The following is a 16,012-nucleotide window of genomic DNA, read 5'->3' on the forward strand; positions in this document are numbered from 1 at the left end:
ATTTTCTTTTAGACTTGAAAATAAGCACTTGGGCTTATTTTTGAGGGGGTCTTACTTTTTTTGAGGTGCAGCAGGCCAGACTCAGTGAGCTGGATGTGCTGTGGACGCACCATCGCTTCCACTCCAAACCTTCAAGCTCAACACAGATGGAGGGAAGGATGACAGCCAGGAAAATCCCCCTCCCCATTTTCCCCCAGTTCACCAAAAAGCCTCCTGTGAGCCTCTCAAAAAGAGGGAAAAAGCAAAGCAGCTGGCCACTGAGCTGCCGGCTTCGGGGAAGCAGCCCAACAAGCAGAAGCGCTGGCCCCAGAAAGAAAAGGGCAAAAGCGGTATTTGTGCTGCCCCAAAGGGGCCAGCGGGCTGCCCCAAGGAGCAAGCGGGGTGCAGTTGAAGCTGGACAGTTGCCTCCCACCCACCCCGACACCCATGCAACCACTTGTGCTGGCCACGCCCATCCCTCTGGGCTTATTTTTGGGGTAGGTGTAATATTAGGCCCACCTCCAAAAAATTTGGGTTGGGCTTATTATTGGGGTGGGTCGTGTTTTTGGAGAAACACAGTAGATATGCTTAAAGTACTTATTCCATCCCTTGAAACTCTTGAAACTCCCTGAAGAAGGGCCTAGCACACTATTCAAAAAGCCCTCAAACAACAAACCTTGTTGACCTTGACTGGAAGCTAGTAGAAAACTTTTTGGGTGTTCCTCTACTTTGATCACTTCTACAAGGCTTTGGGCTTGTAGTTATAAACTGATCTGTTAGTCAGCATTTCCCATGCCTTCCTACGCAACTCAACATATACCTTTAATGTTGGGCTTAAAGGAGTTTGACACTCGTCTTCCTGACTGGAAGTACTTGGGGTCCTCTGTCGTTTTTCTGGGACCTCTTCTTGCTCATGTCGCCTTCTTTTCTTGTCCTGAAGGGATGGGAATGCATAGAAGGGGAGCATTTGCTCAAATGCAATCAATCCCTCTCTTCTCAGTCAACACAACAAAGCAACAACGTGCTAAGGAGAACCCACCTCAGCATACAGTATGTCACAGGAAATCAGCATGTAGTTAAGTTTGACTTGGCCTGACAAATGTGAAACGAGTCTGTGGCTTTGTATATACATGGTTTATAGCTCATTCTTTCTTGTAGTCGCAGCCACTTTTGACTTAATTAAAAAATCCTGGGTTTTAGAAAAGCCAGTTTAGACTATTATCTGATCTTGTATGAAGCTGGAGAGTGTCTTGCAGGTTTTCTAGTCAAGTTGCTTTTTTGGAAAACAAAATCTAAAGTATCTATGGCAGCAACCTACATGCAGGGTTTGAAGATTTGGGGTGGAGGTGGGAGACAGGACCTCTGATTCTACTACACTAAGGGCTTCAATGTTTAGCTATTTCTAGTAGGGCTAAGCATCAGAAAAATGGTTTGGAATGTGCATAAGCACAAACTCTGTGCCATAAACACATTTAAAACAGCTCAGCCACATTTTTTCCAGCTAGCACAGAACCTTGTGAAGGGAAACTTTTCTAAGTAACAGCAGAGAAGTTTGTTGCCTTTGTGCAGTGTTCAAAGCACTTCTTTTATCAAATTTTATGAAGGACTTTGGCTTTATCAAAGCAAGAGTTCAACAAATACATACATATGTAGGTGGGGAAAAACTCTTGATGTTGAAGAGCAACTTCAAGAGTTATATTATTCATCATTTTTTAAATGACTTTAGAAAATATTCTAACACTAAGAAGATGAAGTCCTGTGTTGCTACATTTAATAATAAGCTATAGGAATGAGTGTTATATCAATAGCCCATAGTTTTTAATTCATTTTAATCAATATTTTAATTTAAAGCTGTTGTATTACTTTTTTGTTATATTTCTTCAGTACACTTTTAAGAAAGCCATGTTCCTACCAACACAATCTAAATCCACAACCACCATTTTTCACATGTAGATTGCAGAGCCAGATACATTTTCCATTCTATACCATTTCTCTAAATAAATAGTCTCTCCTATCAAAACTTGGTTTCTTTAAAAAAAAAACTGAGTTTTATCAAGATAAAATACTTGGATATATGTGTCACTCAGGTCATTTTGTGCTGAGCCATATTCAATTATTTGTAAGTTACAATGGCTGGGTTTGCACTACAGGTAGTCCTTGCTTAATAACCAGACTGACAATTGGGCCAAAATTATGAATCTTATCCCTGTTTTATTCTTCTTTCTGACAAGGATTAGTAATCTTCATCCCGCTCTTATAATTTTATAATTTTCACTATTTAATAGCAGTAGAATGCAAAGCTATGCATGTATTTAGAGTTCGGCTTTCTCATAGCCTTCTTTTGACCATTTACTGTATTGTCCACCTGTTCTCTTTTCATTTTAACCCCTTCATTCTCAGGCATAAGAGAATGGCCATCTTCAGCTAAAATTATGTTTCTTCATTTCTCCTATTTAAGTGGACAATTTCAATTTGGAAAAAAGTATTAAGGATACTTGAAAGATGCCTTATTAGAAATGCATCTTTCATTTTATGGCCTCTCAGATACAAAGTAGTAGGAGGAAAAAAATAATTCTTTTTTTTTTCCTGACCTCTTGTTTTTCTTCCTCTTCCTCAGGCATATTCTCTTCTATAACATTCTCTTGGAGCTTGTCCTCAGCATGCTGATTCTCTTCTCCAAGCTCCAAGGTTTCTCTAAGCTGTTGCTGCTGCTCCAGCTCTGCTTCAGGCTGATCTTCCGAAGTCGAAGTAGAAACAAACTTGAGGAAATTGGATGGTCCGGTTTCAAAGTGGATGAAGGTGGGAGACTCCTGGTCCAGATTGACTTGCTCCAGCATTACTTCTGCTTCCTTCAGATTGTTGTCTTCTACTTCTTCTTCTTCGTAGGAGCCCCTTGGTGACCTAGGACTGAGAATTGGCAAGTGGGGAAAAAAAATAAGAGAAGAAAAGACAAGTGACTTTTTAAGAAAGAAATGCAATTTTTAATATTTTTAAAGTCACAAACAAGCTTACTCTACTAATTTAAAAGATAATAATTCCTGCCAGTTTGATTTTAAAGAGAGCAATTGCTTGGTGAAGTGATAGATATCTGTGAAGACTAAATATTATAATATTCCCCTTCGAGCCAAGGCAATTATTCATGCATAGTGAAAAAGAATTTTGGAAATATTGATGTGGAGCACTGGCATCCTGAAGGTAATAGACTCTAGTTCCCAGGTATAACATAATCATCTGGACATCCAAATGAGACTATCCAAATGTCTTTCTTCATTGCACAAAAATATTTATGTTATATATTTCTTCCAATGGGGAATTTACATTTACTGGCTTTACTGTGCCCTCTAAAAAGGGCACAGTAAATTATAATGTTTAATATGATAAAAAAAGAAACATTAAAACATGACTGGAACCTATTCATTATAATTATAATTATAATTAATGTTGATTATCATGATTATTATCACTTTGCTTTTGAGCCAATTCCAGCCCAGTGCTTTGGGGGAGAGTGGCCTGAAGCATATAAGGGGGCGTGCATAAGCGCACTAGCGTGCCTACCGTCCCTGTCCTACTGTCCCCATTTATATGTAATCATTCTATGTGTTTATGGCTATGTTTTGCCTATTTATATCCTTTTATTTGTGCCAATTTTTTTCATGTGTCCATGTCTATGTCTATACTGTTACTTGTTTCCTTGAACTTGTTGACAGATTAATAATAACAACAACAACAACAACAACAACAACAACAACAACAACAACAACAACAGCAAGAAAAAATCACAAAGTACCGGGACTTGCAAATTGAAGTTGAGCGACTGTGGAAAAAGAAATTGTGTGTTGTCCCAATTGTAATTGGAGCCCTTGGGGCAATACCCAAAGGGCTATCCCGCTATTTAGAAATTCTAAATTTGCCGGACTTGAACATTTTGACTCTACAAAAAACCACTTTACTCGGAACAGCTTACATCCTCCGACGATACCTTAACAGTTCCTAGGTCCTTGGTTAGGACTCGAGCTGCTGAGCTATTAACCAGCCTCAAAGGCTGTGAATCTCACTAAAGATTAAATAATAATAATAATAATAATAATAATAATAATAATAATAATAATAATAATATATTATTAATAACAAGTAAAGCAGACTGTGGAAGAAGAAAAACGCAGCTTGAATGATTACATCCAGAAAAGTGAAGAACCAATGATTAAGGAAGTAAATAAAGGAGGCCTTTTAAAGACAACTAAAACAAAAGCAGAATATAAGAAAGAATTAATTGAGCAGCGAGCTGAAAATTGGAAAAGCAAAGCTCTGCATGGCCAATACTTGAAAAGTATTGAAGGCAAAGCTGACCAGAAACTAACTTGGAACTGGTTAAGATCAGGAGTACTGAAAAAAGAAACAGAAAGCTTTATTTTGGCAGCTCAAGAACGAGCCCTAGCCACAAATTTCATGAAGGCAAAAATTAAACATGTTACCACCAACAGCAAATACCGCCTCTGCAATGAGAAAGATGAGACAGTCAACCACCTGATTAGTGGGTGTAGCAAAATTTCACAAACTGACTACCTACAACCAGTGGTGGGATTCAATTTTTTTAACAACTGGTTCTGTGGGTGTGGCTTAGTTGGGGGTGTGGCTTGGTGGTCATGTGACCGGGTGGGCGTGGCTAGCTGGTCACGTGACCGGGTGGGCGTGGCTAGCTGGTCATGTGACCGGGTGGGCGTGGCTAGCTGGTCATGTGACCGGGTGGGCGTGGCTATCTGCATAGGGACTACTCAGAGGGCTGAAAAAAGTCATTTCTGACTGGTCCTCGCACTTTTGACCAGTCCTCGCACTTATGACCATCCTCACATTTATGCCCGTTGCGGCATTCTTAACAACCGTGTCACTCATTTCACAACTGCTTCTCTTCACCATGGGGACAAGATAGGGTATAAATGTAAAATGTGAGGACAGTTGTAAGTTCGAAGACTGGTCAAAAGTGTGAGGACCAGTCAAAAATAGCCCTCAGAGTAGTCCATATGCACAAAAGGACTACCCAGAGGGCTGAAAAAAGTGATTTCTGACAGGTCCTCGCACTTTTGACCGGTCTTCGCACTTATGACTGGTCATCATTTATGCCCATTGTAGCATTCTTAACAACCGTGTCACTCATTTCACAACTGTTTCTCTTCACCATGGTGACAAGATAGGGCAAAAATATAAAATGTGAGGACAGTCGTAAGTTCAAGGACTGGTCAAAACTGCGAGGACCAGTCAAAAGTAACTTTTTCAGCCCTCTGAGTAGTCCATATGCATAAAAGGATACAGCAATAGAGAGGGATGAAGGAAGGGAAGGGAAATTAGAGTAGGAGGGAGGGTAAGAGAGGGAGGAAGAGAGGAGGAGAAGGAGAAAGGAAGAGAAAGTAGGGAGGAGAAGAAGAAGGGGGAAGAGAAAGTAAGAAGGAAAGAAAAGAGAGGTGGTAGGTTTGAGGAGAAAGATTGCTGTACAATAAAAAAGATGAAAGGGAAGAAAGCCAACCCCAAACAAATATAAAGATATTAAGATAATGAATTGTTAAACTTTAAAGAATAAAAGAGAACAAATATGAATAGATAGCAATAATTAGAAACACACATACAAACATACAATGTATTTTCTTTGAACAGAGTATTTGGCCGGTTCACAAATTTAAACAGTGTTTAGTCATTTCAATTAAATTTACAATTTCTATATTTCCTTTTTGCCATATTTATTCCTCATCTATTTTTGTAAAAAACCAATATCATCCTCATCTCTAATCTTAATCAAATTCAATTTTTCCCTTCTATTCTATATTATACCCCTTCCCATTGTCATCTATTTTTATATTCATCCTCACATTGGTTAATTATGTAATATTATAGTTGTTTAATACAAATTCAACATTTTAATATAAATCAATTAGTTATATAACTACCTTTTTTGTATATTAATCAATATGAACATGAATATTCCAATTATTTCCATGCAATCCAATTTCTTACAAATCAATTAATTATATTTACCAATAATAATAAACCAAATAATTTCCCCCATATATTCTTCCAAACCACAACTTAACCATTTCTGCTTTCAACACAATATACAATTAATAGTATCTCAATTATTACAATTCCCTAGTTAAATAGAGCTTTTTTTCTTTTGTGTTTTAAAATCTTGAACTTTCCTTTTTTGCCCTAAATTTCCCATTGTTTGCAGTTTTGCACCTACCTTTTTTGGTGGGGAAAAATGAAAAAGTAATCTCTCTCTGCCTCATTTTGTCACATTGCAGCAAAGACCCTGCTTTACTTTCAGTTTCGCTTTTTCAGCATAGCTAGGGGAAAACAAATCTGCTCGAGCACTCTTTGCAGCAAGCAAAGAACTTGCAAAACAAGAGCTTGCAAAAGAGCCTGCGCAAAACAGCTGAGAGCAAATCAGCTGAGAGTTGGGAGGCCGATCTAATCAACTTGTGCTAATTAACCGATGCTGAAGCTGAAGGGGCTGTTTTTTCTTGCTGTTTGCTTGCAAGGAGGTAAGTGCTGCGAGGCACAGGCCAAAGGGTGGGGGCCACCCTCCTTGCCACTTAGCCCCCCCTGCCGCCCCCCTTGCTTCTAACCGCCCCCTAAGGCATTCCACCGCCCCCCAGGGGGAGGTACCACCCACTTTGGCAACCACTGGCTTAACTACTTAACTACTTAACAACCGGTTCTACCGAAGTAGAATCCCACCACTGGGTCTACCAATTTATTTTTGCAGGCATCGGTCTACTCATTTGTTTTCTTTTAACATTGATTAGCTGTAGGGCGGCCCTTTGAAGCCCCGCGGCAGCTACGAGGCCAATAAAATTATAAAAGAACACTGAACCGTTTGTTAAATTGCTTGCTCACCCACCCCTCGCCCAGTGGTGTGGAGGGGCAGGGCAAAGGGCAGAACCGGCAGAATCCCACTACTGCCTACAACGCCATGACCGTGTTTCTAACATCATTCACTGTAAAGTGTGCCAGAAGTTTGGATTTGAGTACAGCAAAAACCACTGGGAACATCAGGTTGAGAAAGTTTTAGAGAATGAGAAACTCAAGATCTTGTGGGACTTCAGGATTCAGACTGACAGGCACTTGGTCCACAACACACCTGACATAACAATAGTTGAAAAGAGAAAAGTGTGGTTCATTGACATTGCAATACCTGGTGATGCACAGATTAAAGATTAGCAGCAAGAAAAAATCACAAAGTACCGGGACTTGCAAATGAAGTTGAGCGACTGTGGAAAAAGAAATTGTGTGTTGTCCCAATTGTAATTGGAGCCCTTGGGGCAATACCCAAAGGGCTACCCTGCTATTTAGAAATCCTAAATTTACCGGACTTGAACATTTTGACTCTACAAAAAACCACCTTACTCGGAACAGCTTACATCCTCCAACGATACCTTAACAGTTCCTAGGTCCTTGGTTAGGACTCGAGCTGCTGAGCTATTAACCAGCCTCAAAGGCTGTGAATCTCACTAAAGATTAAATAATAATAATAATAATAATAATAATAATAATAATAATAATAATAATAATAATAATAATAATAATATATTGCTCAAAGGCGGAGTGGAGCCTTCAGCCAAAGGAAGAAAAACAGGCAACCTGGTTGAAAGGAGATGGAAATCAGCATGAGCAGAAATTTACTGCTGGGAATCTCAAGCTTGCTTCCAATTATCATTAGAATCATCCAGTCACATTCTAGACTTTCTGAAGAATAAATCAATACCCACTCAATGAAACCAAACTGTTACGTGGCGTTTGGATCGTACTTCACTGGAGAAAGGCCACATTCCATGTTACTGTTTAGAATGAAAGCTCCCTCTAAAAGCCCATTCTATGCAAACCACTAGGAAAGGAAAAGACACCTGACTACAAATGGGATCTGACTTAAGAACTCTTAAGAATTTAAGTCTAAAAACATAAACATAATTTAATGCCCCACCTTACCCCTTGCTAGCTTGGAGCAAAACTCCACATTTGTCTTCCAAAGTAAATCTACATTCATGCATTAATAAGAAAATTGTACTATTTTAAAACAAGCAGAATTGCCCTCTTCAATAGGTAAGAAAGTTATAATTGCTACTCCAAAATATTTCAGATTTACGACATAAACCTAGCATTTAATACAAACCTGGTTTACAATATTATTTGAGTAACTAAAATAGCCTTATTCAAAGACATTTTTACACAGTAGTTCTGTACCACTTTATAGCAATTAGCTCCGCATCAGCCAAAAATTAATAGCAAGCTTACTGGTTCCACTCCAAAGTACTGCAGTTCTGAAAGTCTATACTTGAAAGTCACACAAGCTTCATTTCTCCTCTAAGTCTGTACTAATGTATTTAAAATAATTAGAAGTTTATGAACCAGAATAGGTTCAGCTAATACACATGTGGCCTTCACAATGCATTCCAAATCCTATTTTACGATTTTCAAGGTCACAGAAGGTATAAGCTGTTTATTACAGTAGAAAATTCACTACCAGTTTTCTACTTTGTAAGAGAAGAGTTCAAGCTCATTTAAGACATCTAGAGGTAAAGTGAGCCTCGTGGAATAGTGCTATAATTTATCAAGGAAAATGTCAAACATCACATAATTTGTCCCTCAAATCATTTCCCATTTCCATTTCCTAAACCTAAGTCCTATTACTTGGAGCTTGCTAAAATAATTACTTTTGCATGTAAAAACTAAATTGAAGTTGACTTAACCTGCATCTGACCCACAATATCCTTACCAGAAACATCTGGGCATGCATGTGTAGGCAGTACAAAATGTTATACTATATTTATATAGTTCCTTTGAACTATTTTGAAGAGCAGCATATTACTACAAGAGAACATGCAAAACAAATGCACCTGCCAAATTATTCTATTGAATGCTAGTTATATCTTAGATGTGCTGTTTTGACTATCTTCCACCTAGACCAAAAGCAAAACCCACATGAATTATGGACCGGATTAATAATAATAATAAAAAAACATTTACAACCTTCAAAGCGTATTCTGAAGACAACTATTATATCAAGTCACAAATCTCTTCAGCAAAAAAGAATTTTACTGAGAAAAAAGACATGACACTATATTTATGAGACACCTGGTCTGTTTTGAGTCATTGACATTAAAATATCCCCACACCCCTTTGGTGCCTTTGAGTTAGCATTGACCCCTGGTGACTGCCTATACAGGTCCCTGCAGTTTTCTTGGCAAACTTTTCAGAAATGATTTGCCATTGCTTGCTTCCTCTGGCTGAGAGCATGTGAATAGCTCAAGTTCAACCAGCTGGCTTTGAACTCACAGTCTCCAAGTTTCTAGCTTGGTGCCTTAACCACTATATCACACTTACTCTGTGAAAAGAACTTCTATTAAGTTGATTCCAAATCATTTCTTTAAATCTATTTTCATTCAGCAATACAATTTCAAAAGCTGATTTCATTTGCCAAAGGTAGTGAAAAGCACATTCCAATTTCTAAAGTGTAGGGTACATAAACCCACATCCAAACCAAGCAAAGGACTGAAGTCTATCATCTTTATTTTTAAGAATGTTTATTAGTTTCAAAATTCATGGAAATATTTTGCTGTGTAACATAGCTTAATAAGTTTGATTTTTTTTTGGTAATGAAAAAGGACATAATCGCACTCACAAATACTGGGGCGGGGTGGAATGGGATACTGTTTGCCCAACATTATTCTCCAATTCTCCACAGGAATTTTAATTTTAGAGTCATTGCTTTATTTCATTAAAGGAATTTCTTCAAGGGGAAACCTACCTTCAAACTTAAAAACTGTATCTGTTTCTGCTCTGTCTTCCTGAGCAGAAGCAAGCAGCTTCTTTTAATTCTCTCCTCGCCCTTATCCAAACAGCTGAAACAGCTGCTTCAAATAATTGCTTCCTGAATCTTTCCTCCTCCTTTTTCTCAGCATGCTGTTGTGTGTGTGGCATTCTTAGGTTAGGGCAAATGGGCCAACCTCTCTAAAAATGATTGCTTGCACAGTTTCACTGAAGTAAAGTTGAAGATATTGAAAGGAAATCTAAAAATAAAAGCAAGTGCCTGCAACACGGAGAAAAAAGGATGTTGAGGTTTATCCAGTTCTGTCCTTGCTGAAGAAAATGAGTTAAGCAGAGATGTTTGGAGGAAGAGATGATTGAGTTTGCACTTATGTTGTGTGTAGGAGAAATTTTGCTTAATGTACTCAATTTCACAATAAATCTTCCTGGACCTGAAAGAGCTAACCATTACAGAGGGGGGGAAAGGAGGAGGGGGGACCCCAAAAGAAACTTAAGCATAATGAATTAAGTTTTCCAAAGGAAAACTCTTCCGAGTTATGTGCCAGCATTAGAGATTTAAACCTCCTTGCTTTAATATTTGAAACTACAGAACATTTTTTCAGAAACTCTAAAAATAAAACCCCGAGATTGGGAAAGTGGTGGTTGTGGTGATAAAACTGAAGGTATCTTACTAAAGGCCTTGAAATAGAATTACAATTTAGAAAACGCATGGCTAGAAATCCACTTCCATTTCAGTTGAGTCCACAAAGTAGAAAATTTAAGTTTTATCCTTCCTAAATGTATTTCCCTCAGTTAAAGTTGGTAACACCCTTTCCCCTCCTTTGCTCTGAGCTGTGGCAGGTGTTCTACATTTTTTTTCTACCAGTTGAAATACTTTACCAGTTCAAACACATGTTTATATGCAGCTATATTTTTTACAAAAAGATGGGGTGACAAAATTAAACAATGCCTGCAAAGGCATGCAAGTAAATTCACAAACATACATACTACAAATTAATTCCACAGATAATCATTTGAGAAGCACCAATAGTTGAAGTGATTAACCACAGGTTGTGGAATAAACTACAACTGACTACATTCACACAACATACTAAGACAAAGTTTGCAGATCACAAGAGTTAAGAGATTTGGTTTGTTTGTTTGTTTTGCTATTCCAAAAGCTCCCTGCCTAATTGTTGAGAAGCACTTAGGTTGACCCTGGAGCAAAAGAAGATAGGTTTTTGTACCTTTAGCAGTTAAGTAGAGGCAAAAATTCTGAAAAAAATGACTTTCATAATAAAGAAAGTAACTTTTTAGAGACCTGGATTTTATTTTATTTTTGGTAGAATTTTTTTTATTTTAAAATAAAACATAAAACATAAATCCATCATCCATACAATTGCAAACTGTGTCAGTCGGTTACAATTCTTTTGTGCCTGGAATTTTTAAGGCAACTATATGGCTAAGATTAGTGGAAGCTGACTTTAGTAATATATGGAGATTTTTTGTGTTTATGAAGCTAGTAATTTAATGCTGATATAAGAACAAATATATTCATGTAAGGCCTTTTAGCCTACCTTAAGCCTGGGTTGGCATCTTCTTCCCTGGAAAATGCTTTATGCTTATACCACTGGGAAAGGAAGCTCCCCAGGTGACTTAAATCTTTAATTACAATTTGATTAAGTGTTCTGCCTAGTCATGAAGTTTTTAAAGGTAAAGGGCTTCGGTTAAGAACCATTTAAGAAAAACAAACCAATTGCTACAATATGTTGCTCAGAGTTGCTTCAAACTGTGAGATGGGGGACAAATAAATTTGATAATATATAAATTTGATAATAACACAGAAACAATCAGTCTGGTTCATTGTTCCAAGCAATTTCTTTGGCTCTGTTTGCAAAACATACCAAACTACAAGTTAGCCACCACACTGTTGTCTGGTATATTATATCAGGGGTGGGCTTCAAAAATTTTAGCAAGGAATTCTCTGCTCGGTTGCTAGGTGGACGTGGCCATAGTGGGCATGGCCTAGTCGGCCTCCTGCACCACAGCAAGGGGAGTTTTGCCCTCCCCAGGCTCCGGAGGCCTTCCTGAACTTCTGGTAGGCCCATTTTTTGCCCTCCCTGAGCCACTGCGTGCGCCCTGTACTTACCTGCACCCAAAACAGACTGCGTGGTAACTCCTGGGAGGGGTGGGGCAGGGCCAGCCAGGAGTGGGATTTGGGGGTTCTCCAAATTGCACAGAATCTTAGCTAGAGGTTCTCCCGAACCCCTGCGAACCCCCAGAAGCCCACCCCTGTATTGTATCTCCACTACCCCTAATCAAGGTATTTAGTTTATGGTTAAATATGTTGTATAAAACCAGAAACGTGGGTTTAATTGACCAACCATATGAAAATTAACCAAGTTAAGGTTGACATGTGACGACGGCCATGGCATGGCAGTTAGTCAAGCTACACTGTATTTGACCAAGCTAACATGAATGTCAAATAGAAATCTGCCTGGTTTGCAATATATTATATGTTTGGAGTATACATTCAGTCATGCCATATCCAGAGCAAATTCAGTGGGTCTTACTTCAAAGTTCAAGGAATCTGCTAGGTTTTTTCCAGCTTTTCTGGTTGGTTCTTGTTTAGTTACTACTTCCTTTCAAGCAGTGAAAAAGATTCCCTACCTTTCTTCACACTGTATAGGCTCTGCTTCTTGGGCTTCTCTGCATTCCCCTTGGTGAATTTCTTGTACTCCCTCTCCTCCCGATCGCTGCTTGAGCTGTTCAAGTTTCTGGGACCAGTCACTAAAGCCCTCATCTTCTTCCAGTTCTAAGGTTCCAGGAGGCTTCCCATCAATTCTGAAAGATGAGGAAAAAAGGATGTTGAACACTACCAGGTTCATACAGAAAGTTATGAACATTGTGTCTGTTTATGTGCAAAGTATAGATTTCTGTTCCTGACCAGAGTGATGCCCAAATGTGCATGGTGGCATCATGACAAGTACTGCCATGTTGTTCATGAATTACAATGTTGTCTGGAAATACACAAAGGACAGAGCTTGCCTCTTGATGTTGCCACATGCCTTCATCAATTCCTCTCCCTCACTCCCTTCCAAAGCATGGTTCTTCCTAATGTTTGATTTTATTCTTTAGTCCCAAAATGTATGTTGGTGATCTATTGCATAAGCTAAGTCCACACATCATACTAAGACATCTGCTTTATTATTGCCACTATCATTCTATCACTATCACAACTTGGTTTCTGTCAGAAACATTGGGATTTAGGGAGGTATCTACAGCGGGTATCTTAGGAAGGACACCAAAATGAAAACAGGTATGATAACATAATCACAAATACAGCAATTATACTTGCATCCCAACATCTGATACAGATACATATGTCCTGGCATTTGCATGACACAGGGGTGTCAAACTCATGGCCCATGGGCCAGATACTCCACGCACTGGCCATGCCCACCCCCGGTTTAGCAAAGGGGAAAAAAGTTGTGATGCTTCACGTGATGAAAACATGACACCCCTAGCATGACAACATCACACATGTTCCACCATTTCCCTTCCTCTACAGTCACCTGAGGTACTGGAAAATGCAAAGATGGAGAAGGAAGACCATCCTACATTCTGACCCATTTCTATTCCCTCACAATGGCACAGGGACCAAAGAAGAGGCATTTAATGAATTAAGGATACCTGATGCATTGTCACTTCTACATATCATTCAGAATTAAAAGTAAGGGAAAGGAATGGTGAAAACCATTTATTTTCTAGCATGTTTTGTGAGCCCTTCTGATCTGTAAAACATGGCTTACAATGTTGTATGAAGTTTAAATCAATTAAGTGTAATATATTTGGCATTTCTTGGTTAAACAAATCATGATTGAGTGTGTGAACTAAATCCAGAAGGCAAGGTAAGATTCCAGAAGGCAAGGATGCCACAAACTTCGAGGCTAGATTTCTAACAGCAGGGATGGCTCGGAGCAAAAAAACCTCTAAGAAGCTGGACTTGCTTAAATGTATAAGAAGAACAAAGAATGAAGACTAAAGGTTCTGGGCCTGTGGGAACTGTGTGATATAAAAAAGATTGATGGTAGCAAAGCTTGGCATGGAGGTGAAATAATTGTATTGGGGAAGGTACTTTTGAGATTGTCATTTGAATAATATCAGCAAGAACTGGATCAAGAATGCAAAAAAGACACCAGCTCACTTTTAAATTTGCCTCAGGATAAAAAGGAGTTTGCTCTGAAATAACAAGCTGGTCCAAATTCTGCCCTTAAACTTACCAACAAACAGCCTGTCAATGGACTTCTGTGTGTTCCCTAACAAGGTTATCAAAAAAAATTCCCACCACTAAACACTAATTAACACAGAGAATTCTAATTGAAGCAAGCAAAGTACTTGATAGATTTGCAGGAGCTCACTAGACCCGAAACCCATGTTTAATTGTGGGATGTGTATGTGTGTAAGAGATGGAGGGAGGGAGAGAGAGAGAAAAAAAAAAGAGAGAGAGATGGTGGGAGGGAGGGAAGAAGATAAAGAATGACTCTTCTCTTCCATTCATTAATAAGCGAAGAGAGGAAAGAAGCACTGAAATGCAACTGGCCAGAGTCCAGCAATTGGCCTTCAAAATATACAGACTGCATTCCAAACTTATGATCCATTGCAATTCAATACAGAGATGCACAAGCCTCTAGAACACTGTTAAGTAAAAGGGAGATCCTAGTATAATTACAAGCAAATGGAAGGGAGCATTGTTTCGTTCTTTTTCTGGTTTCCTCTCCTTTTTAATACTGATGTTTCTTTTTCCCATGGAGCAGAGGGACTGGGCACCTCTAACCCAGTTTTATTAATCTGAACCAAGTTTTATTAAGGATACCATACAAATGTTATATTATACAAATGTTATTATATACAAATGTTATATGTTATGTTATAAATATAAATATATTTGTAAGATGATAGAGGAAAACACTGGGAGAAATTAAAAGGAATCAGCAGTTATTTTCTTCTCAGGTGCTCAAGATGACATAGCTCAGAGGTCAGCAACCAGCAGCTCTGGAGCCACATGTGGCTCTTTCATCCCTCTGCTGTCAGCTCCACAATTGATAGGGCTTTCGGTTAGGACAGGTAGAGAAAAAAGGATGCCGCGCTAGGAGGAGACTCTATGGTGGGGGGAAACCAGACTTCCGGTCGGCTCCAGAATTGAACGGGGGCTTCCGGTTAGGACCTTTGTGGTTCTTTGAGTGTTTAAGGCTGCCGACCCCTGACCTAGCTGAAGAATAATTCAAGTCTTGGCTCCCTAACATATGTTTTAAAACATTCTTTTAATTAAAAATTAATAAACAAGAAATTGGCATCCTGCAAAAATTAAGTACTAATACACAGCATTACCTGTGTTTAAGAGAAAACCTGTAGGAGAAAAACAGGCAGAACCAGGGGCCAGAGTTAATCAAGTAATCACCCTGGAATTATAACATTCCCACAGTCTAAGTACGTTCCCTCTTGAATCCCATTGACCCTTATCTACTGTCAATTTAGCACCGCCACTGAGCTTTAATTGACTAGATTCTTGTGTATAGGCTTGAGCAATAAATCTTCTTGACTGCATCTTAACATATGGTCCTGATTCTTTGTGCCTGACAAAACCTCAGAACCACAGAAACACCATTGGATTTTTTTAGAAGATTAAATCACCAAATGTTCACTCTGTGGGGTGTAACTTGAAACAACATCTACCTGCCCAGAAAACAAGGCAAAAACAGTCTAGAATGATAGAGAAGTTGGGATGACAGCTAGAGAGGTCTTTCTAGAAGTAACATCCCCTATTTTCTTTCTGTTCGATGGGGGGAAATCACAGCATGTTCACAATGGCTGTCTTTTGTTAGGAAAAAAGTTAACATTGCAGCTACAAACATCTCACAAATGTGCCTCACGGGCCATAAAAGATTACCTACCCTTTTTTTCTAATTCACTTAGACAGGAGAATCTTAAAAACAGCTTGCCACATTTTATTATATATACCAATTTCTTCCAGGCAGTTGAGTAGTATGGATTTTTTTTAAAAAAATCACCTTCACCACCAATTTAATCAATAGGATTTTAAAACACTGATTTTTCTGATGTTGGAAGAAATAAAAAGTGACTCTTCTTTTCTGACAAAGTAAAGCAAATAAATTCTTTGGGGTATCAAAAGAATGTCTCAGCACCCCTTAACGATTTATTTATTTGATTTATAGCTCAC

At 38.7% G+C, this 16,012-nt stretch overlaps 1 protein-coding gene across 7 annotated transcripts in view; it reads right to left on the bottom strand.

Moving 5' to 3' along the window:
- Positions 1-16,012, bottom strand: part of LSP1 (lymphocyte specific protein 1) — a 112,862-nt gene that overhangs the window by 25,063 nt on the left and 71,787 nt on the right. For 5 of the 7 annotated variants that reach the window (XM_034416875.3, XM_034416876.3, XM_034416877.2 and 2 more), the window contains exons 3-5: positions 12,442-12,615; positions 2,571-2,886; positions 800-913 (exon numbers count right to left, since the gene is read on the bottom strand). In XM_034416875.3, coding sequence (XP_034272766.2) covers positions 800-913; positions 2,571-2,886; positions 12,442-12,615 — 604 coding nt within the window. The remainder of the gene's footprint in view (positions 1-799; positions 914-2,570; positions 2,887-12,441; positions 12,616-16,012) is intronic. The other 2 variants (XM_034416878.3, XM_087880163.1) reach the window with 1 other exon arrangement.

Source organism: Pantherophis guttatus, chromosome 1, assembly GCF_059756535.1.
Source record: "Pantherophis guttatus breed Tessera chromosome 1, ASM5975653v1, whole genome shotgun sequence".
NCBI classification, from domain to species: domain Eukaryota; kingdom Metazoa; phylum Chordata; class Lepidosauria; order Squamata; family Colubridae; genus Pantherophis; species Pantherophis guttatus.